The 24,692-nt window shown below is 47.1% G+C and overlaps 1 protein-coding gene across 1 annotated transcript in view; it reads right to left on the bottom strand.

The window, feature by feature from the left end:
• LOC119395576 (serine/arginine repetitive matrix protein 2) overlaps positions 1-24,692 on the bottom strand; it is a gene marked incomplete in the record, with an annotated part of 233,461 nt that overhangs the window by 12,429 nt on the left and 196,340 nt on the right. The window contains 2 exon segments of the mRNA XM_049416681.1: positions 474-659; positions 11,523-11,822. Of these exon segments, the coding sequence (XP_049272638.1) occupies positions 474-659; positions 11,523-11,822 (486 nt within the window).

Genomic DNA, 24,692 nt, shown 5'->3' on the forward strand with positions numbered 1-24,692 from the left:
CACTAACGCACTCCAACATCATCACGATGACATCGTTTTATAGTTAGTCAAAGGCATTTCTGGCAATATTACTGGTGTTACTGAGATACCTTTGTGCAAAACGTCATTTTTTTTCTGCAGTTTTTTGAAGTTTGCCACAATTTTACAGCTAGAGTCTCATATAAACCGGACTGTGTGCACAATGCAAACAGCGTCACACATTCTTGAATGTGGTTACTTGTAAATGTTTGCCGAATGTCACACTGGACAACCGACAGGTGTCACTGACTGCGATTTGCTTGCCCCAACGTGTAGTGTACAGCAGTACCGCCAGATGGCAGCATGGCATGTACTGCTTTCTGTAATAAGGGCTGCCAATAAACCTGACGTCACTTGTCCACCCGGAGACTCAGCTGTCGTGTCACTTACTCGCCCGATGCACTCGACACAACACACTCGACCAGTCCGACAAAGCAAGCAGAGTGTTCACTCACGGGTGCGGCTGCTCCATAGGGAGGCCCCTTCTTGCTGGAGTACACATCCAACGTGCTACTCTGGTAGCTGGAACCAGTGTCTCGCAGTGGGGCCATGGTGGAACCACTTCCAAAAGGTGCCACGTGCTGCTGCATGTGCTGGGCTCCCACAGAGGCCGTGCCACTGTAAGTTGTTGTGGAGCCCACCTGCAATGGCAGAGCAGAACCACCATCAGGTTTTGCGCAGCCAACCTCCGTTTGCAATAATATATTGGCACTGTGGTTTTCATTCGTTCTGGTGCGCAGCTTAGTGGCTAAGGCGGATGTGAGTTTCATTCCTAGCCATGGTGACCACATGTCAATCGGGGTGAAATGCAAAATTCATCCACAGACGAACAAATCACAAATAATTATCATCAGCAGCAGCATTCGTCATTATCAGCCCATTTATGTCGCCTGTAGGACAAAGGCACTACTCCATTTTACCCACAGCTTCGTCCCTCCCCCTAGCTCGCTGCCTTCCTTGGCTGTGCTTCTTATACCTTGGTATAGATTGCACTGCTCTAAACAAGTTTGGGGCACAATGGCGCACCCCTGCTATCACCTATGTCACTTTGTTCCCTGACCCATTCTGACACCTACTATTTTTTGGTTCCACAGCATGCTTTATGGTCCGTAAGAAGCTCTTTGCGGCAAAGAGTAATAAAGGCCTTCAATATCCGTACTAAAAGCTTTACAACAGTCGGGGTTCTCCTCTGAGAGAAACTGAACTAGCACCCGAGAATTACGCATGCGAAAAGGGTCTGAAAAACTCGGAGGCTAAGTAGTTCTGCAGGTAACTAGATACAGCGAATTGCCAGGTGCCTTTCTCTGAAACGATTGCTCGAAAAGGAATATCGTTCCTAGTGTTTTCGCTGAAAAAAAATGTTCTAAAGTAAGTGATTTAGCCTTCTTGACATTACAAGCTATCCTCTGTAGATTATGTCCTAACAAAAGATCGACAGCAGGTTTTTTACCGCCCTGAAATTCTTTTTTTATGGCTGCTAACCTTTCTTCTGAGAACATACTGTCCGGTATAATTATGAAATACCCTTCTCAGTGATGCTACCGAGGACTTCTGATTTGGAGCAATTCTTGGAGCAGCAAAATTTCCATTTTGGTGGAGCAGCAAAAATTTTCATCTTGGAGCACTTTGGAGCAGATAATTTTGCATCAGGGAGCACTTTAGGGCAGCTTACATCCTGGAGTGCACTAGAGAAGCAAACTGCATTGACATTCAAGCATCTGAATAATTATGGGGCTCTTATGAAGAGCTAGAAAAGGAGAAAAAATCTCACAGGGTCCCTTACGCATTCGCCTAAGACGACTCGAAGATGAAAGCCATCTTTTTCTTCTCGCTTGATGTATTTATCCTCCCCCGCCCCCCTCTCGAAGCTCTCTGCACCTTACGTGCTTTCGTACCGTCACTAAGATCGGAGGCATTGCAAGCTTTCTGCATCACGCCTGGTTTTGCACTGCCTCCATGATCAGCGCACCGATCATTGAGGCAGTGCAAAGCGACGATGTCATGTGACGACATCATCATGTAACTTCACAGAGTATAACGTCACAAGTTTTATCGATCCATGATATCATGACGACGCCATCACGTCATAATTTTTTGTGCATCACTCCTGCTGATGCCACCGACGCCGACGGTCAATTTCCGTGTTTGATGAGGCATATAAGGCTTTCACAATAATAGCGCTAACAGCCTGGCCTTCAGCAACCTGGCCGTGCATATCAAACTGGTCTCCACCATGTCGCCACTGTGCCGTGCGCCACTGTGCCTCACAGAGTGGAATGGCTCCTCAATTTCTTTTCTCTTAAGGGGAGATGCTCCTTGGAAAATGTTTTCTTTTAAAGGGGTACTGACACAAAATTTCGCGGCCGAGATAGCCTGCTAGATCGATTCCCGTGTACGTCCGTGTACCATCTGCAAAATATCGACAGCGAATAAAGCTTGGAAGGTATTTTATATGAATTTCGAAGTTCGCGAGCGCGATCCAGCATTATAGGCCACACCTGGTGCATTGACACCCTCGGAGGTGACCCGAGGTGACCCCCCTACTTCCCCTACCTAACCATTGCAGCCGGTACAAGTTATGATGACGTCGTATCCGCCATTTCTGTTTGGCGCGCTTCCCGACGAATCGCTCCTCGCCAGCGGGTCAAACCTGAAGTGATTTGCCACGTCGAAAATTTCTTCCATTCCCGGCGCAAGAAAATCGTCGCCATCAGACGACGATGAGCCCGGCAACGACAGACCGCGCGGAAATGCGTCACTGTTCTGTGTGCTCACGTGACCGAGCGTTTCACTCGCTAGGTGGTGATAGTTGCACCCGGCGGCTTGTCGTTTTTGGAGCTCTGTAAAACCGAAACTGAGGCTGTGTCGGTAATGAAGAGCTTGTAATTAATTATCTGTCGCGCGCTGCAGCAAACGATGTGCCGTGTTATGACTAACAGGCCCCCAGCAACACATTGCAGCAAAAAACGCGGGGCGAAAATTTTTGTGTCAGGACTCCTTTAAGTATTTGTCACAGCTCAATGAAACTTTCACCATTTATAGAGTTTGAGCTCCTCTTTTCAAATCTCCTTTTATTTTTTTTATAGCTCATTTGGTTAATTTTTTGCAGACCATGCATTTGTGAAAACAGTGCATTTTTGTGCAAGCTTAGGCAACAATAGTGAGCACCGAAAACACTAAAAAAATAGCTCATATTGCTCCTAATGAATTGAGGAATTCAATAAAGCAAGAAAACATAGGGTAGCATATGTGTGTTAGCCTAGAAAAAAAATTCCAATGCTGAGTTTCAGTTTTACCATTCTCAAGGAAGAAACTTATGAAACCATCTTGCTGAATATGCTAGTGGAAAAACTGTGAATGTTGTTTCTTTGAATTCAGGACACGTTAAACTATAAGCATGCCAATTTTCATTACGATCCGACTACATAAAGTGCACAAATTTTAGTGCACAAACTCTTAAAATGCAGCAAAATAAAGAACTGAGAAAAACATGTTTGAAAGCTAAACTACGGTGAACGCTACGCTAGACTACGGTGGGGAAACGATTTTTTTTCTTCTGTATTTTCAGCAAGAAAGTCGCCTCGTTGAAGTGGGCTCTGGGAGAAGAGGGTTAGGTCTACATGCCCGCGAAAAATCGAGAGCCGGCAACGCCGTGGATCGAAATGCCAAGTGCATGAAATTTGGGTAAATTCGTGCTTTCACAAGCCACCACAAGGGCTTTTATTGCATTTTTTGATAACTTCTAGTTGATTCTTAGCTTTGATTCTATAATATATTAAAGAGGAGGCTTGGGGGCATACAAAACACAAAACACAAATTCAACTTTTTCGACAAAAATCACGATTTTTCGACCCGCATCTCCCCTTAATTGCGATAGCAATTATACGGACATGCTTGACGAGTTTTTGCCGTCGCCGTCATGTTCCGAATTGATAACATCACTCCGCGCATCGTATGTTCCACCCGCGAGTCGATCGCGAAAGATCGCGAGCTATGGCGTTAAACGCGGCTGAAGCGGAGATGAAACGAGCCGGCGTTCTCCGTCGCACAAAGGACGCATATGCGATAACATCACCGCACGTGCCAGGGCTGCCGTCGATTGCTCATCAAACAGGAAACGCCCCACCTGTCTTTCGTAAGGAGCATAAAGGGACACTAGGGGAGGAGAAGGGGGGGGGGGGGTGCGTCGCTATCTCGAGGCATCAGGAGACAGCTCGTAAGCTTGTTGTGATCTCAATGCTTACTTCGCGTTTAAAAACTGACAGCACAAAAACAGCTTCGGTCCCTGGAGCGGCCATATTCAATTAAACCAGCGTTTTGTTGAGTTATGCGAGAACGGATCCAAAGGAGTCAGCTGCTAGCCTTACTTCGTATAACAATACAATTTGTCGGTATCGCATTCATCGCTTCGCTCTTAAATGAAACTGTGTTTTTTTTTTAACTGTCAGCTATGGACCCTGGAAGGCGAGGGGAGGACGTTAACATGGCGCAGCCGCTTCACATTGAGCATTCCGACGTCAGGGCCGTCAGCAACGGGCCCACTACAGACGGCTGAGCATATTAAAACCGAATTACGGCTGCTCCAACCAGGAGGCATGCTTTTATTATTGAAATTACATTTTTTTTTAAATCAAGCAAAAAATTCGAATTGGGACGTACCCTATCACTCAAAAGCTCGAAAGGGCAGGGCCTTTTAGGGGGTATTTACCGCAAGAGCGATTATGAACCCGGGTGTGCTGGTGGAAGGAATTACGAAAAAGCTCTTCTGGATGAAGGTACATGGATAAAGTACATTTTTCATTCCGCGATGTCCAGAAACAGAAGTAACAGACATTTTAGCGTCGCACGTATAGTTATTAGTGAACATTGCTTTAATTACGTGCCGTGCGATGCTTGAAACGAGCTATGAGCAGCGTTGCTGGAACAGACAACGTCCACCGATGGATCGCCGCCACACTTTCTCGCTACCGATTGGCCCAGACGTCACGAGCCTCTGCTAAGAATTCGTTTTGCCGTCGAGCCGACACGCACAACAGAACCTGCATCAGCAACGAGCATGGCGTCATGGCTTACTCGGGACGCACATGCATGCTATTCAGCAGAATAATTCTTGGTCTGTGGTTGTGACTTTGGCGGCGCCAAGATCAAGCTGAACATGTATTGACATGCTGGCGGTGCGATTGCCGGTGATAGATGACCCCAAACCCGAGACTCTGGCACAGTTTGGCGCAATTTTCGTCGATATTATCAGGATGGCACAGTAAATCCTATTTGGCGCACTTTTGCGCAGTTGGCACAGGAGTGGAATCACTGGGATCAACGAAGCTTATAGAACACAAACTAGATGTTGCTCAAGTAACCCATGCAACGCGGTCTCAGACGGAGCTTGTTGAACACTACTGAAGAACAGGCATAGCTTTGACCTAAACAATGCTACAACGCTGGCTTGTGAACAAAAGTTGGAATCAGGTTCATTCGCTGCTACGCATCGGCTTGCAACAACAGCAGCCCCCTACCGGACGTTTACAAGGACATGAGGGACTAGGGGACTGGTCGACCTCCGCTCATTCTTTCTTCTTTCTTTTGTTGCCAGTGTATACTGAGGATGCCACCTGCACAGGAGGCGATACGTCAATGTCATTTAGTTAATTGTTGCACCAAGTTGGAGTAAACCTTTTACAATCAGTTTCAAAGAGGTTTAAAAAAACTGCTTCGCCTTCGTGGTATTTCTGGCTCTCAACCTCCTCGTGCTCTGTTGCTTTCTATAAGCAGCCTGTCAAACACGTCTAGCTCGGACCCTCGGACGAAGGAGGCTAGAAACTTGGCATCCTAATGCTCCACCGGTACACCAAGAACAGAGCTACAAGCTGTAACTTAGCAAGCGGTTCAGTTGCAACATGGTTGATTGACGACATTTAGTTTACAAGTAAACTTGACGTTGCGTTAAAGACCTACTGTTGACCTCGGTTTTCTGTAGGGAAGATAACCCTCTTAGTGACCTCTTCTAAACTGCGAGGATAGCCGTGTTGTGGAAACCTGAAAGGTGGAGATGATATGGGAAAGTAATTGTCACGATGTTTCCTGTCACAGTTACTGCGCAAAAAAGTAACAGTGTTACAGTTATAAGTTACTGAAACACTTTTGCATTTCCACATGTAGTGCATGACTCCATGACACTGAGCTTTGCTTTGCTTTTCCTCAATTAACACCTTATGGGATCCCACAATGCTTCCATCTGGAGTAATCATCGGCTTGTCTGAGCCTTGACATAAGCACTTTCTCTCTGTCACTGTGTATAGTCCTATAAAGGATGCACTTGGCTTTCGGTACACCGCTATTATTCCCATTTCAAACTTCTCAAAACGAGCATCGGTTCGACAGTGTTTATGCTTATGTCATTTTCCAACAAAGAAAGGGCAGACCAGTCAAGTCACTCTCAGGCCCACAGGCGAGCACACTGCTGGTAGTACAGTAGAAATGCGCTACAACGAAAAATTCTCAGTTCCCCGTCGACAGTCTATGGGAGTCAATGCATAAATATGCTCGCCACAACAAACACTTTTTCTGCTGCCGTTCCACTTCAACAAAATTCGACGATGCCATTCCGGGCTCAAAAATTTAATTTACCATGCAATAAACATGATCTCGGACATTTAGATGCATTTTAGAACATAAAAATACGAATTCAAAGTCTAAATCGCGTGTTGGCACCACCAGAAACCGCCGCCGTTGACTGAGCATGCGGGCCGCTATTGCTTGATAGCGATGGCGATCAGACTACCCTGCTTTTGCAACTGGCTTGAGTTGCTTCTTAGTCGCAGACAATCCAAAGCCAAAGCTCAGATGTCCACACTGGGGTACAATCTCGGAACGATTCCTTTTTCGATGCCTTTCCAATGCTTTTAGTGCTTTTCGCGCTTCGGTAGTGGTCAGAGCGACGGTACATCCGCGTTATCAATGCGAGTAGCCCTGGGGTGCAATCGCGGAACGATGCTTTTTCCAATGCCAATGCTTTTCGCGCTTGGCCAGTGCAACCGGTGGTCCGAGCAACAATTCGTCTGCGTTATCAACGGGATGAGCCAGCCGCTAGTGGTGGATAAGAATAGCATAGAATAAGGTGTAAGTCATCGCTCCGCGATAGCTTGCCTGCATCTCGCCGTTGTTGGCAAAGAGCTAGTGTTAGCATATAAGTGCAACTGTGCAGTTCGTGTTGCGCGCCCGTGGCCTGTTTGGTTCGTTCGCGGAAGCCGTTGTTTCTGCGTGCTTTTCAACGTGGCGTCGCTATGCATATATGAGAATCGCGTCGTGACGCTGCTGGGGATGCAAAGTAAGCAGCAGACACTTTTTGAATTTTGGAAATAAAAGTTTCTGTGTTCTACTAGCTCAAGTCGGCCATATTTTTTTCGATTAGCACCGTCAATTTCGTTGTAGCGAGGTTGACTGTATCGGTGCAGAGGTTGCTGAAGCAACAAACAATCAGAGGATTCAGCTATACCTGCCTTTATACTCCCCTTCTCTGATGCAGCCATTGTATGCAAGGAAGGTGGGAACGAAAGGCTGACTATAACGATGATGTGCCTAGTGCGAACAGTGGTGAAGCAAGCAGGGTCTGCGATGCTCTGGCTATTAAACGGCTGCACCTGCATTGAATTTTGCTCGTGTAGCACGGCGCTTCTCAATTACTAGCTGTATTTTCTTCTAATGTTGGTTCCATAGATGGCTGCTAGCTTTACAGGAGGTTAAGAAATGTGAACATTTAATGTATATTCTATATACCCACAGCTATCACGATCAGCCCTCGAGTTGGTAGGGTGACTCATCGGGTTAGGTGGTGTTGAATTGTGCTCCCTGAAAGCACGAACATCTCGCAAAGCGAGTTACCAAGAGTCTACACAGTTTTGGAACCAAAGTACTTTCAATTGTAGAGCTTATTAAAAAGACTTAGCATTGTATAAGCAGTACTTAACGAAAATTCACAATTTGCTCACAATTGTAGTCATGAAGACCTGTGTATACAAAATGTTTGCCGAGGAAATAATATTGACGAGTTCATCAACAAGTGGTTTATTGTAGATGACTAGCGGGGATTGGGCAAGTTGGTACTGTGTATTAGAATTTGTTACGCATACCATTGGCGCCAAGTGAAACCCGAGCAGTTGTGTGAGCGGTGCAGTCTGCACCGTCGTTACTACAGATAGATACGGTCATGTGGTTTGCCGCCCGTGTGCCACACTCGTGCTTTCAATCGCACAGTGCCGCCCAACCCATACTCTCCCGATTTGCCCAGAAGACTCCCGATTTCTGACCTGTCTTCCCGATTGTATGATCGCAGCCATAAATCTCTCGATAAACTGTCCCAATTCAATTTAGTCCCGACACAGCCCCGTGTACTTCTATGGGGGGAAAACTCCCGATAATTCAAATGCGTCGGTATCCACAACGGTTAATTCGAACGGGAAGCCCCTAGTTTTCATTGCTCCTCGCAGAAGTTGGCCCAAAGTAATCAATGTGTTGCAAAACCAAACCAGATCAAATTTACTAGAGATGCAAAACAACGAAACAGCAGCATTTCTCAGTGGATTTGGAAAGTGGCTGAAGCTCTTGGGGGCAAGCTGCAAGCGATGCTCATGGAGTTAATAACAAACTCTTTTTCTCTTCCCTACGATAACGTCGACACCAATAACGTCGTCATGAATGAAATATCCTACCAAGGTGACTCTTGTTTAGAGCGCATGTTTGTTGTAATATATTTGCACATTCTGAATAATCCCACATAATTTGTGTGCTTTTGTTCTTTTCGTAGAAGACGTATGTTGTACAACAACCTATTGCTATTTACGTTATGTTGTGGGCCATGTCCCCCCCCTCTACGCAATGCCTCGTGGCGATGTAGGTAAAGTGTAAATACGCAAATAACGATTGCACCACAAGTCACGGCATATTGTCAAGAAAAAGTGCGCCCATTAAAGCCACACTCAAGTGAAATCAGTTTAGATTGATAAAATACACTCTAAAAACTCCATCACGGACTTCGGAGTGTTTTTTCATACCACAGTGGCTCAATGAAATCTCCTGAAACGTGTTGAGGGGGGGGGGGGAGAGAGGAAACATTTATTTATGTCATGCCTTGGAGTGGTTAGGGTGGGTGGTGCCCCTCTTCCAGGGCCCCACTGGCTACAGCGGCTCGCCGGGCCTGGTCAAGGGTCGCCAGTTGGCTTCCCATTTCCAGTTCCGTGAGCCGTACCTCCCACGACCAATTCAGGGAATCGTTACACAGAGGCGAGATGGCAGCCTCCGGACGTTGTGTACACAGATATGTTATGTGTTCCAATGTCGGTGTGGGAAGTGGCAATGGGAATGGTAAATTTGGTCAGAATTTTCAATTTTTCAATTAATTTTATTCTGCAATCCTGAGACCATGTTTTATGTCGTGATGAAATATTAGACCAAAATAAGCAGTAGAAGTTGAAAAAAAAAAAGCATTTTGCTAGTGTGCTGTTATCTAAAACTATGAGAAAATTGCGCTTTAGAATACGCAAATCTGCAGTTTTCCCTTGACACAGTGCCACCATATTGACGTCATCATAAAGGGGACAGATAGAGCTCAAGACAGCCAGAAAGCTGCATTTCTCCGATGAAAAATAAAACCAGCTTCCTTCTGAGTTCCATTTTCTTAGCCTTTAGCTCCATTTTCTCAGCTTTCATTTTTTTAACAGTTGCTGTCAGTCATCCCTGTGCCATTCTGAAAAATGAAGATATAACCATTCCGTTTTCAGCGCTTAGATTCTGAGGACATTGGTGAGTGTAAAGTGTCCATATTTATCTAGAAGTCATACAGGTTTTTATAAGTGGCTTTTTGTAAAAGTTGTTAGCAATACAATATGTACAAAAAAATTAAAACTTTCTTTTTGTATGCTTATTTGAATAATAAAAAATAAACTAGGGGTGTGCGAATATTCGAAAGCTTCGAATATTGGTTGAATATTACGTTCGAAATATTCGTATTCGATTCGACAATCGTGTATTCGAAAGTTTCGAATATTCGAAAAATTCGAATATGCGATTCAATTATTATGCATAAAATAACTCTTCTTCCACATTTCTGCTGCGTTCGTATAGCTAAAAACGTTGCCGAGAGGAGCGATAAACATCGTAAGTACACACAGGCACGATATCTGCCTGCGACGAGCGCCCCAATACGTATGATTTATTGCTGGTGCATCTCCGACGTGCAGCGCTGTTGGCGATCATGTAACCGTACATTTTCAATATTATGCGGCCGTAACGTGCCGCACTACCACTCGTTCACTATGCGGGACCACTTCTGAAGAAAGACAGTGACCCACGTGACTGGTGGCGGACTGTTCAGATACCCCAGTCTGGCAAAGCTTTGCCCCATGTAACTCCCTATACCAGCCACTTCTGTTCCAAGCGAGCGTGCCTTTTCAGTGGCAAGGGGGGGTGGGGGGGTTGTCTCTGTTACAAGGGAGCGCCTGCTGTGTGATCATGTGGAGCAACTCATATTTCTTCATTATAACATGTAGTCATTTCTTTCATTGTGCCGTGATATTTGCTTGCGTTGTGATGTGCATTGTGCTAGCCTGGACATTGTGTTCTGGAGATAGCAGTGTATGTTATGTTGCCAGTCAGGCTGTTAATGTTTTTTTTTTTTTTCAAATAGCTACATGTTAAATAAAATATGTTACTGTGGAGGCATTTTTCCTTTGATATTCGATATTCGAAGGTGCATATTCGTATTCGAAAAAATTGATATTCGCACACCCCTAAAATAAACCAATAGCTTTACAGCACAGAATGGGCCCTTGTGAATATCCTCATGCAAAAATCTTGATGAATTTATGTCTAAATCATTAATTTTGGAATGACAATGAGAGTCTGTCAAGTGTTGCAGCTCAAAAACTACAAAAGATAGCTCAAAACGAATTTCAATTATGATATTAGCACAACATACCGTATTACTCGAATCTAAGCCGATGTTTTTATAAAAAAAAAACCATGTGTGAAAGTGGGGGGGGGGGGGGGGAAGGGGGGTCAGCTTAGATTCGAGTACAATAATTTTTTTTTTTGGCCTTGCAAATTTCTGGGGTCGGCTTAGAATCGGGGCCGGCCTAGATTCGAGTAAATATGGCATCACATCTGCATGCCACATTTCATCACTTTCTCTCCGTAAATAACAAAGGTAGTTCTCATTGCCACGTTCCAACCCTTCAGTCTCATTAGAAGACAATGTACTTCGCTTTTACCAGTTAGGGACTACCTGGGTCCTAGTGGACTATGAATTCACGGCGACTGGCGTTCAAGGTGGTGTTGCCCCCTGCATCTGCTTTTTGCTCGTCTTCTCGCTTACCAAGCGTCTCCTCGCAGCAAGAGCGGAGTTTTTGGTATCGTGAAAAAGTAATTGACACATGCAAGAAAAATGTGTTTTTCTCTTGACTGAATATGGATGCCTCATCCTTGGGGAATAAAACTGAGCATCTGCTCACATTGTAGCGCTGGCTTTGCCTCAGCTGCTGCAAGCTCTTCTGCAGGTCCATGCCAGACGAGGGTGAGAACTCGTTGGATCGGTAAGCGCCGACTGAAGGTGGCATGCCCCCAGTGGCCGTTGTGCTGGTGGTGGCTCCCGTCAGGCCAGCCGATGCTGTCTGTTGCTGCTGGGCAGCCGTCATGGAGAGCAGCTTCTGCTGGAGCTGGATCATGGTCTCCAGAGTGGCCGCCACCGTGCTTGCACTTGGACTCACCCCAACACCACCACGGCGTTCCGTGTAGTCTTCCAGGAGTCCTGCCTGTCATTGAGACACAGGAAGTGAACATACATACCAAAACATACTTGTCAACCTGGGAATGGGGCATTGGAAAAAGGGAGGCAAGGAGATCTTTTTTCTTTATGGGTCACAGTAACATCAGCAATGGGAATGGGGCATTGGAAAAAGGGAGGCAAGGAGATTTTTTCTTTATGGGTCGCAGTAACATCAGCAATGGGAATGGGGCATTGGAAAAAGGGAGGCAAGGAGATCTTTTTTCTTTATGGGTCACAGTAACATCAGCAATGGGAATGGGGCATTGGAAAAAGGGAGGCAAGGAGATCTTTTTTCTTTATGGGTCGCAGTAACATCAGCAATGGGAATGGGGCATTGGAAAAAGGGAGGAAAGGAGATCTTTTTTCTTTATGGGTCGCAGTAACATCAGCAATGGGAATGGGGCATTGGAAAAAGGGAGGAAAGGAGATCTTTTTTCTTTATGGGTCGCAGTAACATCAGCAATGGGAATGGGGCATTGGAAAAAGGGAGGCAAGGAGATCTTTTTTTTTTTATGGGTCACAGTAACATCAGCAACAACTCTGAATGGCAATAAGTACAGTACACTCGCCATGACTCAAACTCTGATAATTCAGAATTCGGTAATTTCAAATTTTTGGTTGGCCGGCTATAAATTCAATGTACTTTAAGCCACTTAATTAAAACTGCCCCATAGCTCCGTTAATTCCTACAGTAGAGATCATTGTTAGCGCCTCTGCATGATCCCATTATGCCTGTTCAGGGACTGCCAGCGCTGCACGTTGAGCTCTTCAAGGGATTGGACATTCTCAAAGACGGGTACATCATACGGCTGAAACCCGATGCCGTGCCTTTCTTGCCAGGCGTCGCTCGCAGGATCCCCCACTGCTCAAGGTCGTCTGCCGCAGACTGGACAAATTAAGAAGCATGGGCGTGATCGGTAGGGTCGACAAGCCAACACCATGGTGCTCCGGCCTCGTTGTCGTTGGAAAGACGGTGGTTTCTACCGGCTATGCGTTGACTTGAGTAAACTGAACAAGGTCGTCTTCCTCCACGAATGCCATATTTTACCATCGTCGTCGTCAGCCTGATTACGCCCACTGATGGGCAAAGGCCTCTTTCTGCCAATCAACCTGGTCCTGTGCTTGCTGCTGCCACGTTATACTCGCAAACTTCTTAATCTCATCTGCCCACTTGACTTTGTCTCCCCCTCGTGCGTTTGCCTTCTCTTGGAATCCAGTCAGTTACACTTAATGACCAGCGGTTATCTCGCCTACCAACTGTTGGTCAAGTCCTTGGCCTCCTTGGCGACGCAACAGTTTTTTCAAAGCTGGATGCGACCGCAAACTTCACCAGGTGAAGCTCTCTGGATGTTCCCAAGAGCTCCCGACGTTCATCACCCCATATGGCCGATACTGCTTTTGCCGGCTCCCCTTTGCTTTGGCATCCCCTCCGCGCCAGAGTACTTTCAAAACAGATGGCAAGAATCCTGGAGGGTCAAGAAGGAGTCACCAATATGGTAGATGACATTCTGGTTTTTGAACGCACCCGCTAGGAACACGACGCCAGACTGAGCCAGGTGCTACCTTGCCTTGCAAAAGCAGGCATCACATTGAACCAGGACAAGTGTCGTTTCGGGGTATCCGAGGTCTCCTTCCTCGTAGTAGTCATCTCAGCACAGGGCTCTAGGCCAGATACAGCGAAGGTCGAAGCAGTCAGTCATGGAAGCTACAATGGACGTCGCCTGTGTTAGACGACTGCTCGGAATGGTGAATCATCTTGCCAGATCCTTGCCACATAACTCGGACGTCACAGCACCCCTCAGAGCCTTGCTGAACAAGTGTGCGAGTTGGGTGTGGCAGCAGGAGCAAAAGGCAGCATTCGAGATAATTAAGGAACTCTTGACGTCACAAAAGTGCATGGCCAAGTACCACCTATTGTACACCTCTACAGTGTCTGCAAATGCAAACTCGTTCGAACACTGCGCAGTCTTGCTACAGATGCAATCTTCGAGAGAGCGCCGCCCAGTCACATTTGTTTCGAGGTCAATGACTCGGACTGAACAGCATTATAGCCAGACTGAAAAAGAAGCTTTGGCAACGACGTGGGCTATAAAAAGGTTCGACGAGTTCGTCCATGGCATCGCCTTTGACTTCAAGACTGACTATCCGCCACTCTCTTCACTTCTGGGCAGATGGAGCTGGATATGTTGCCTCCTCGCATTCAGAGACTGTGGCTCAAGACCATGCGATACCAGTTCCGGATGCTGCACGTGCCAGGAAAGCTTGTCGTGCATCATCCACCAACCACTCCTCTAGACACTGGAACTCTTTGCAGCACAGGTAGTCGGCTGCACGTCAGAAGTCTTCCCACTCAGCCCCGAAAATGTGCGAGAGGCACATGAGTCTGATGGCGAGTGCGAGGTTCTCACCTTCTGCCAGCATGGTTAGCCACAAAAGTCCAAGATACCACTGCACCTCTCAAAGTATGCCTCTGTGGTAGACGAGCTTTCTGTCTGTGACGGTGTTCTGCTGAAAGGCACCTGATGGTCATCCCATTGTCTCTTCGACCGGCGGTCTTGACGCTGTTGCACAAAGGTCATCAGGGCATCAACAGGACCAAAGCCCTAGCTCGGGAGTCAGTTTGGTGGCCCAGTATCTAGGCAGACATTGCCTCTCTCATCACCAACTGCGAACAGTGCACTGCCTCCACCCGTGCGAACCTTGCAGAGCCCCTGGCCTCCAGGGCCCTCCTGGATGTCCGTGGGAATTCCTCGGAATGGACTTGTTCCCCCTCAACGGTGAGACGTTATCCTGGTGGCGAACTATTACTCAAGGTTCCCTGAGGTAGTGACCATGAGGAGCACGACCGCTCAGGCAGTTATCGACACTCTTAAAAGCATCTTTGCTCGCCGTGGAATCCCACAAGAAATCAGGTCGGACAACTGCCCACCAATCTCATCGCAAGAGTTTGCGGCATTTGCAGCATCGTATGACTTTGACCACGTGACAAGTAGTCCACACTATGCTCAATCGAATGAGGAGGCAGAGAGGATGGCTCGTACAGTCAAGGACCTGTTCCGCAAGTCTAAGGATCCTCATCTGGCTCAGCTCAGCTATAGGGATACTCGAGCAGTCGACAGCTTCAGTCGAGCCCAGCTGTTGATGGGACGTCAACTCGCCACTGGAGTTCCAAAGCAAACCTGGCTGCCGAGGACGTGGCCTACAAGCGGCAGGCGATGACAACAGACATCATGGAGCTGCCGCCACTCCAAATAGGTCAGCGTGTCTGGGTGTGGCCTGACCAAGTGCAGGCTACGGTCCTCAGTCTGGGGCAAGGACCAAGAAGCGAGCTGGCGTCCTACAGCGCAACCAGCTTCACCTTTTGCACCTGCTGCCTCCGGAGAGGAACCACCGCAAACCATAGGTTGGCAAATTCACTCATGAGTTGACTCACACAGACTCTTATCGAGCCGTGAGTCTGAGTGAGTCCGGTTGAGAAAAAGTTTAGCGAGTGAGTCTGAGTGAGTCCGGTTGAGGAAAATTTCAGTGAGTCTGAGAGCGAATGAGCCCTCAGAGCAGAATATAGTTCTTGAGTGAGTCCGAGTTTGAATATTTTTGCCGACCTATGCCGCAAACAGCTGCAAAGCAAGCACCACCGCAGAAGTTCCCCTTCAGGAACCTCAGCCTGCCAACAACACAAAGTCAGTGGTCCTCCTCAGACAGCCCGTGCAACAGTAACCTGCAGCCAGCGTAACGTGACACGAACACATTAAGGCTGGCGTGTTGTTCCGCCACGCCGTTTGAATGTGTGAAACTTTTGGCGCATTTGGCTTCCTCCATCCTCCCGTCTGACCTTTAAAGCTTCAAGGGGGAGATGTAGAAGTCGCCACAGTTCAGCCCTTTCGTTAGGCTGCCACCAGAGTGTGGCAGCTCCCTGTAACTTGTATGTGTGTGCCTGTATACGTTATAAAAGGAAAATACGTTCTTTGTGTGCAAACGTTTCAGAAAAGAAGTCAGAAAGGAGAGAGCGCACCCTGACCTATCTGACTGTGCACTCTGTCCTATCTGACTTCTTTTTTGAAATGTTTTGTGCACAAAGAACGTATTTTTCCTTTTATAATGCAGTACCAACCAGCCCAAGTAGTCACCCTGTTGCCCTATATATGTCCGGGCGCAATAAACAGCAGAGTACTCTTTCATCCGAGCAAGCAGCGTGTACGTGTCGGTCTCTGTGTGCATGTGCCCCTGTGGCATTAACCACACAACACCTGCTTTTTGCTTGTCTGTGCTGAGGAATATCTACTGCCTTCCATCTGTCGCTTCTAGCTGAAGCTTTAAATAAAGCCGACTGTCCACCTACGCATGTCAAAGTGGCCAAACTAGCCCAAGCACATGCACGAATGATCACATGTTGATTGAATTAAAAAGAAAAAAGAAAGTCACAGTTTTGCTGCAAGGGCAAAGCAATGAATGCCAGAGCAACAAACTGGTATGTTATACGGATTAAGGCTACCAGCTAATTCGTGCTACAGTAAAAACCTGAAGACAGGTAGAATAAAATAAAAAGAACGCAATAAAATGTTGACCCCTGTTTAATACACAGGAAATCAGCAGAAAGACTTTGGAGGTCCGGCCACTATGGGCAACTGAAGTCAACTGCCTCTATCACCATCACAATCATTGGCGCTGCTTTGTTTGCTACCAGCCTTGTGCCGTGGGCAGCCTCATTTTTGCATTTTTGTTGTTGTCTTGTGAACCTGTTTGGGCTCTAAGCTGCCTTTTTTCTTGTTCTCGACTGGTGGCCGTCAACAGTTCACCGCAGTGTTCAAGAAAACGGTGATCAAGCTCACGAAGGCACATAGAAATCTGGTAGCACACTGCGAGTCTGAAGTGTGTGAAAGATGTGTTGAGATGTTAGCGCAACGAATGTAAGCAAGAGCTGGGAGTCCCAAACCATAACTAACATTTCATCTTGGCAATGGTGTTCTCGCTGGATACTCTTTTGTTTCCTGCGATGCCGGCAGCTTTGGTTACAGCAGCACGTACGACTATGATTAGTGGGCAGATTGAGTGCACCACAGAAGCAATAGCTACTGGCACATGCTGAAGGATCGCATGCAGTAGAAGGAAACTTTGCTTCGTTGCCAAACCGCAGCATATCAAGAGCTGGACAAGGAAACTGCAGAGTTATCCGGGAGCTGCGCTCTTGTCGTGATTGCTACCGGTGATCTCAGAGTGAATCCAAATGAAAACTGCCAACATGGTCACGACATTTTACAAGGATAATGTGTGAGCCCAGATTTTGGCTTTCTGTCAAGAGGAACTTGCACGTAACCACACATGTAAATAATGGTATTTTCACTGTGCACCATTTGAAATTGAGTTTGTTTCACAGTGAAGGCGCCCTCCGATACTTTGGCCATTCCATGTACCTTTTTTTTTTTTTTCGATTTTCAGTAGTTTCAAAGTCGGGGAGGGGGGTCAACCTATACTCCACTTTTTACGGTACTTCACCCGACGGAGCCGGCCAGTGTGTTTTATCTCTGCTTGAGAGATGAAAAAAAAAGATTTGGGAGACTGCAGCGAGGAGAGGGGGGCAGTTTCTTTTTTCTCTGCATATCGGAAGCGATGTGCACCTTTATGTCGGCTTTGCTGCCATGCGAAATGCTTACATCACAGGCACACGTGGTACAGAATCCGTACTTGTCACCTTTCTGCGAAGTCACAAAGCACGAAAACTCAGCTGTGCACGAGTCCGGAAACACTTGCAAGTACAGTAAAACCTCATTAATTCGAACTCGGTTATTTCGAAATCCCGCTTAATTCGAAGGGTTTCTGCGGTCCCGTATTTTGCAATGTAAATCAGAGTGAATAATTTGAAGCGGCGGTCAGCGCCAGCCCGGTTAATTCGAAAACTTTGGGTGCCATGTGCCAATTCCCGATCCCGATTTCGCCGCAAATCCGCGGAAGCGACGGCCCTTAGGAGCCACAGGGCAATGCAGTGTAGCGATATTAATGAGTGACAGTTTATGCGACCCGGCCTCGCTGCTGCTAGCGCAAAAAAAAAAGGAAAACACGGTCTCGTGGTCAGCTAAAACATGCGCCTGCGGAAAAGAAGACATGCTTCACTGCAACACAGCGGTGACACGCGGGCAGCATGTCGCGTGCTTCTGGCAACGTCAGCGTGTCATGATTTACCCATTCTTTTTGGGAAAAGAAAAGATAATAAAGGACGGTCTGACGGAATTCATGATGTATGCGAACCTCTGATTGGTGGCTGCTCTGGCAATTTGCGCACTTGCACTGCTGGCGGAGTTCTTGCTTGTAACGCCTACTCGAAAACTCAGTTCGAGAACTTCAATGATCATGTTTTCCAGCCAGAACACATTGCGGATTCCATCACACTGGCCATTATCATATTCTTTATTTTACCAAAAAGAATGGGCGAATGGTCGCATCATATGACGCGCTGACGCTGCGAGGAGCAGGTGACATGCTGCCCGCGTGTCACCACTGTGCTGCAGTGAAGCACACCTTTTCCGCAGGCACGCATTTCAGCTGACCACACTTTTTTTTTTCCTTTTTTTTTTCCTTTTTTGCCCTAACAGCAGTGAGGCCTGCCGTTTTCCCGGCAAAAAATGGGACCGGGTATTGCTGGAAAACAACCCTTGGAGTCGCAAACTAGAAGGCCAAACGACCACCTCTGATTAATTTCAGTAATTCAAAGTTCCTTTTATCCCACTTTTTGTATGTTTCGTTAATTCGAAAACCCGCTTAATTCGAAGTTTTTCACAGTCCCAGTGACTTTGAATTAATGAGGTTTTACTGTACTTTGCTTTTGACACTGCCATCATTGGCCTTCCTACTCGACCCGGGGAAGCACGCAACCCCCACAACCACGTAACAAACACAACTGACGCATAGGGAAGCGGCGTAGGCCTAGCGTACAAAATGCACTTAACTTCCTCCCAAACCGGTCATGCTTCAGATAACGCCTCCTCCAGAAAGATGCCTGCCTGCCGCGCTCATGAAAGACCTGTTTTCAGTGGTGGTAGCTAGCGATCCTTGTGGAGGTCGCCCGCTACACATTTCCGCACACATGGCCACCTCAATCGGTGGCGCCGCTGTGGCATGCACGCTGCCCTTCCACTGAACCGACCCATCTCCATGGGCAGCTGGCGATCTGAAGTGGCCGGCATTTTTACAGGTTTCAAACTGAGAACAAGTCGCATTAACGCAGACACTCTCCAAGAACTCTTACCAACGCTGCCTGCCGAAACTATGCGTAGAATGGGGGCCAAGACAGACAGACGCAAAAGTTGTGGTACCTTTTCCCTCACCTTCTTTCAGCACGGTGGCGAGCGCATCTCACGGCTGGCCTTCGCCCAGAAGCGCGGTACTATTGGCCTCGAGGCCCACCACTGGAAACGCCGGCGCCACCGTCAGCGTGACGTGCTTGGCAGGATCACGTGGTCTCAGCGGCCGCGTCGGCTGCTTGTGGAGCACTGACGCATGCTTTGAAAACGAGTTTCAAGTGCCACATGCGCTGCGGTCTGTTCAAATTCGGATGTTTTTACTCATTTTCTACTTCATTGAAACCCTTGTAATAGAGCAGCTGCCTCCGAAGGAGACGAACATGTGGCTCTACCGCTCAGTGCCGCAGTTCCAGGCTTACGCAACGGGGCCCAGTGTCAGCCTGCACCGGTAACCGAGGGACAAGAAACTGCGTGAAGCATGGGTTGTAAAGCTAAGAACCGGCAAGTAGCCATCGGCTACGAGCCTTGTGTGCAACAAGCACTTCCGCAACGAGGACTTTCATTACTGCGTCGGGCCTGCGATGTTCGGTGAGTAGCAGACAGCGCGCACTGAGACGATGGCTCGCGCGCGCTTCCCGCCGGCAATGATGCTTATCTGCCACAGGATGGAAAAGGTGCTACCTTTACCACGTGCGATGCCATCTCAGAACCCTCCCGTGCGACCTCTTGATCGTCGGCCCCGTGCTCAGCGTCCACAAAATCGGCTGCAGATGCGCAAGTCATGGTTTAGATACGTTGAATTAAAAACGCAAGGGTCCCTTATGCATTCGCTAAAGATGACTAGAAGGCGAAAGCCATCTTCTTCTTCTCAGTAGTGTACTGATTCTCCCGTGGCCCCCTCCAAAAGCGTTCTGCACCTAACGCGGTTTTGCACGGCCTCCGTGACCGATCACGGAGGCAATGCAAAGCGTCCATGACGTGTGAATAAATCATCATGTGACGTCACGTTATGTGAAGTCATAAAGACGCTACATATTTTGGCGATCTGTGACGTCATTATGATGTCGTATGGTGACGCTTCCCATTCTTCCCATCTTCCCAAGGAAAGTATAAAGGATGTTTTTAGTAGTAAATGTAAGGTAAATGTGAAGTTTTTTTTTTTGAAGTTTGAAGTTTATTCAATATTTAGTACATATACAGAATATAAAGATTTTAGTACAGAAAAAGGTCCCATAGTGTAAACACTGTAGGGGGACCTTATTATAATGGTAGAAAAAAAAATAACACTACTTAACAGCAGAAATGAAAATGGTAGAACATACATAGTATTAGTATCAAAACAGCAATGCGAACAGGAATATAATGTAAAACAAACGGATAGGAAACTGTAACATAATGAAAAAGCAAACACTAAACTAAAAAACAGGAATATAATGTAAAACATAAAAGTATAAGCTTAGCGAACTGTAACCTAATAAGAAGCAAACACAATTATAACGACAGAATTGAAGTTGTTTGAAGAACATTCAGTAAATGGTGCTATTGATTAAGGGGGGGACGCGGGTCTTAGAATAGTAAAAAATGGACAGAAAATCAGTTTTGAGAAAAACGCATTTTAGGCATGTTTGCACCCCTAAGCAGCTGCCCTCAAAATATTATCGCCGATTTCGCCCGGGAAATGGGTTAAAACTTATTTTTAAGACGCCACAGGAGCCGCAAAATGCATCTCAACAGGCAAAATTTGTTCAAACTTCCCGCGCGCGCCGCGGGCGCAGCAGCTGGCTGATCGCCGCCATCTTTGGCTTGTTTTGAAGCTGTTTTCTTTGTGTATATTTTGCGGCGTTTCAAAATGGCGTCGCTGCCACAGAACGGCCGCTATCGGCGCTTTTCGGAAGGGTGGTTGTAAAACGCTCATTGGCCAGAGCGCGCGCGCGCGAGGCGAGCCCATTCTCTCGCGCCTCCCATTGGCTGACGCAACCCGAGGCGGCCATTTTGTTTTTGTATTTTTGTTCTGCGCTCACGGCTGCCGCGCTGCGGGTGTCGTGTGCCCGTGTGTTGTTACAAGTGTCATCTTCCTCTGCTTAAGCCCGAACCGCACGTACGCTCCCAAACGCGCACGGGGCGCGCGTCAGCGCGCGCAGCCCGGGCGTCTCCGGCGAGTTATGGCGGTTTCCACCCACACACTACGCGCGAAGGCGCACGCGAAGCGCGCGCTTCCTCATACGTGCAAGACATCGTTTCGTACAAAATTACTGATAGTTCATCAGAATACTTACAAAACCTCCTTCTGTTACCTTTTTTATTGTTAGATGCATGCAAAAGTAAATAAGAACTAAAATTTTTCATATGATGTGTATCATCATCCGTCGGTCAAGCCGGTGCTGGTAACAGCCATGCCACAGTTGGGCTCCAAGCGCTTCCAAGCGCGCGCCGTCTCAAGGTCGATATCAGTCGCCGCAAACACTCGCGTACCGCGCGCGTTTTGCCGCGCTTGCTTCGTCTGCGCATGCGCGGCCTCCGGAGCGCGTACAGCCAACGTACAGCGCGCGCTCGGCCAGCGTACGTGTGGTTCGGGCTTTAAGGCCGAACCATATAGAGCGTTTTTTGCCGGCGTTTTCCCGGCGTTTCGTACGCCGGCGTCCCCTCGACGTCGACGCTACCGGTGACGGTGGCCGAAACGTCCACCTCTGGACGGTCCAGACATCACGGGCGGCAGCGTCGACGCCGGAAGCAGTTCGATGGACGCAGAACCAATCAGCGTGCGGCTGGCAGCGACTTCCGCTACGTAACGGCGTCGTCGGTGCTGCCAAAATGGCTGCCGCCCGCCTCGGATCTAATAAGTCGTCGCCGTGCACTGTGTGGCCCTTAAGTTCTCAACTGATGCTTGTATTTGACTTAGCTTGTTCCCTAGAAGCTTCGACTGCAAAGGGATCGTGATATCTTTGAAGTCTTTCCGAGTGCCGTACTCAAGTTCATCGGTAGGCTTAGCAGAAATGAGTGTATTGGCCGAATACGTGGCCTCAAAGATATACGGCAGCTTCAAGCTCAGAGGCCATATATTATAAGTTTGTGCTTCTTCTTAATGCCAATAGCTGGCGCTACAAGTCAAATAAAAAAAAATAGACTTTTCGGTGGCGTTGTGTCACTGTGACTCGTTTTCTGCACCACAGAACTGCTACTGAGACATAAAAGCTAACCTTAAAAGCTATAATCAGGAATATATCTTGTTGGTCCATTGACGGAAACTGTACACTGCTTTACGAGGTGTCAGGTTCATTCCCTCTGGTCACACTGTGTGACGCTGAGCTATGGTTTGCCGCCCTCTCTGACGGCGTTGATGCGACGACGCCGAGGGACGCAACGCCAGGAAACGCCGGCAAAAACGCTCTATATGGTTCGGGCTTTACGCTCGCGTTCGTGCGGCCCGCCGACACATAGTTACCTTATTTTGTGTTGGCACGTCCGGAGATTCTCGTGTAAAGAAGACGCGCCAAGCGTACGAGGGCGCGATGCCGAAACTACTTGTCGCTACCGAAGCGTCGAGTCTACGAGAACCGCCCGGTGTTCCTTGGTCAAGCTGCAGCCATCGGATCATTAGGCAACGCTTCAGTGGCATTGGAAACCGCATTCGTATGGCATACTATGCGGGACTGCCGAGTGCGCGGAAAATACGGCGACGGGAGGAGTGCTTGGCATCGCAGCGCGCAACGAAGCGAAGTTCAAGCCGTTGGATGTTGGCGAACGGCGGCAAGGAAAATGACACAGAATTTATCCGCGTGGACTTATCCGTGATAAAACCGTTCTTTGGGCTTGTGCTTCGTTCTGAGTTCGGCTTAAGTAGTGACCTTTTTCAAGGCAGAGGGTATAGGCTGCTTTCAAAGCCTGTGCGTCATTATCATAGGTGCGACTCGCGCGAGAACCGTTTCTCGTAGAAGGTAGCTGGTGATAGCGGTGCTAAGATAATTAATGTAATTTGAAGTGAAATGCATTAAATTAGGGCCACCAATACTGTCGACAAGGGTGCAGTGGTAGTCGCTTCCACCACGACCTGACAGGGCAACACCGGAATTGAAGAGACGCCGTGTTACACTTGTGGGAAATTGATTTGTGCTCCACAGCCTTGAGAAGGTTAAAAACTGACATTGGAAGTTGCAAAAGGAGCACTTATACAGTAGTGACACCAAGCACAGACTTTCAAAATGACAAACCAGCAGGGGACCCTGAGTACAGCCCTTGCCTGCTGTTGAGCCAAGTGCTATTGCTGGACAATAATAACTGATTTTCGGTTTAATAAATAACCCACGTGCCTTTTAGACTTAATCTCTCTGTCTATTTTATTTGCCTGTTGCAAAGTCACATTCATAAACAAATTTTGTATTTCTTTAGCTTGCAAGGAATTGGTACAGGCCTATGAATTGCTACAGGTGGATTTTATCACTCTGGTACTGGGTGCACTATGTGGCTTTATAAGAAGATTTTGCCAGTACATTGGCTGGTCATGGTCACATATTTGGTATGGCTGTTCTCGTGAAGAAGAAACCTATCAATGATATAACCACTAGTGCTGTGGCTGCATTTCCACAAAAGTTACAGTTGTCTGAAACTTCAAATGCGTTTTTCTCAGTTTGATATTTTTGCTCAATGCACTTAGCCTTACGGGGTTTTTTTCCATGTTGTTGCCGAGTAAAAATCACAAATTTGGTATCATTTTACTCGTATTGAAACGATATGGGGGGTGATGCTATTTGCATTACTCTAGCGCCATTTTACAAATTTTAATTAAAGATACTAATGAGAGCGAATGAGAAAAATAACCACCAGTGAGTGTTCATCTGTTTTTTGACCTTCACAGTGCTCTCAACTGAATAAAAATAGCATCACCCCCTACAGCATGGTCTGGGCATTGGTCCCATGCACTTACATATTGGTTTTAGTAGGTCGAAATTGCCTAAAAGCCCCGTAAGAAACAGGCACTAATTATTTTTTCGAACCTCGAGATCTTTTGAACTAGTGCAGCTATTAAAAAACTAATTACAGATTTGAAATCAGCATAAAAAACTGGTCAAGACAGTGAAGTTTGGTTCATATTGACTCAAAAATAAAGAAAAAATTTTAGGACCCACGTCCCCCCTTAAGTATGAATTTGCGAAGCTGATGTTTGAATGACGAAACGGAAAAAGCACACTTAATATTATACGGCAAAGAATTCCAAAGCTTGACTAGAACAAAAGCTAGTCTTTGAGAACCATAGTTAGTTCGTACCTTAGGAAGTAAAAAGTTGTTACTTGAGGAAGAACGGGTATGTTCGAATTAGAAAGGTTTTGGATGAGAATAAATTTTAGAAGGCTGTGGTCCTTAACCACTCGATAAGCAAACATGTATACATTAAATTTGTTCAGGTTGTCAATATTAAGTAGGTTTAGTTCATGGTACAAATTAGTAACAAAAAAGTGGACGAAAAGATAGCTTGCCACGGGCAGGGACCGAACCTGCGACCTTCGAATAACGCGTCCGATGCTCTACCAACTGAGCTACCGCGGCGGCCATCCCACCGTCCGCTTTATAGGGTATATATGTACATTTAAACGTGGGAGCGTCAGTCAGCGCCGCCAGCAGCCATG

The sequence above is a fragment of the Rhipicephalus sanguineus genome, chromosome 6, assembly GCF_013339695.2.
Source record: "Rhipicephalus sanguineus isolate Rsan-2018 chromosome 6, BIME_Rsan_1.4, whole genome shotgun sequence".
Classification (NCBI taxonomy): domain Eukaryota; kingdom Metazoa; phylum Arthropoda; class Arachnida; order Ixodida; family Ixodidae; genus Rhipicephalus; species Rhipicephalus sanguineus.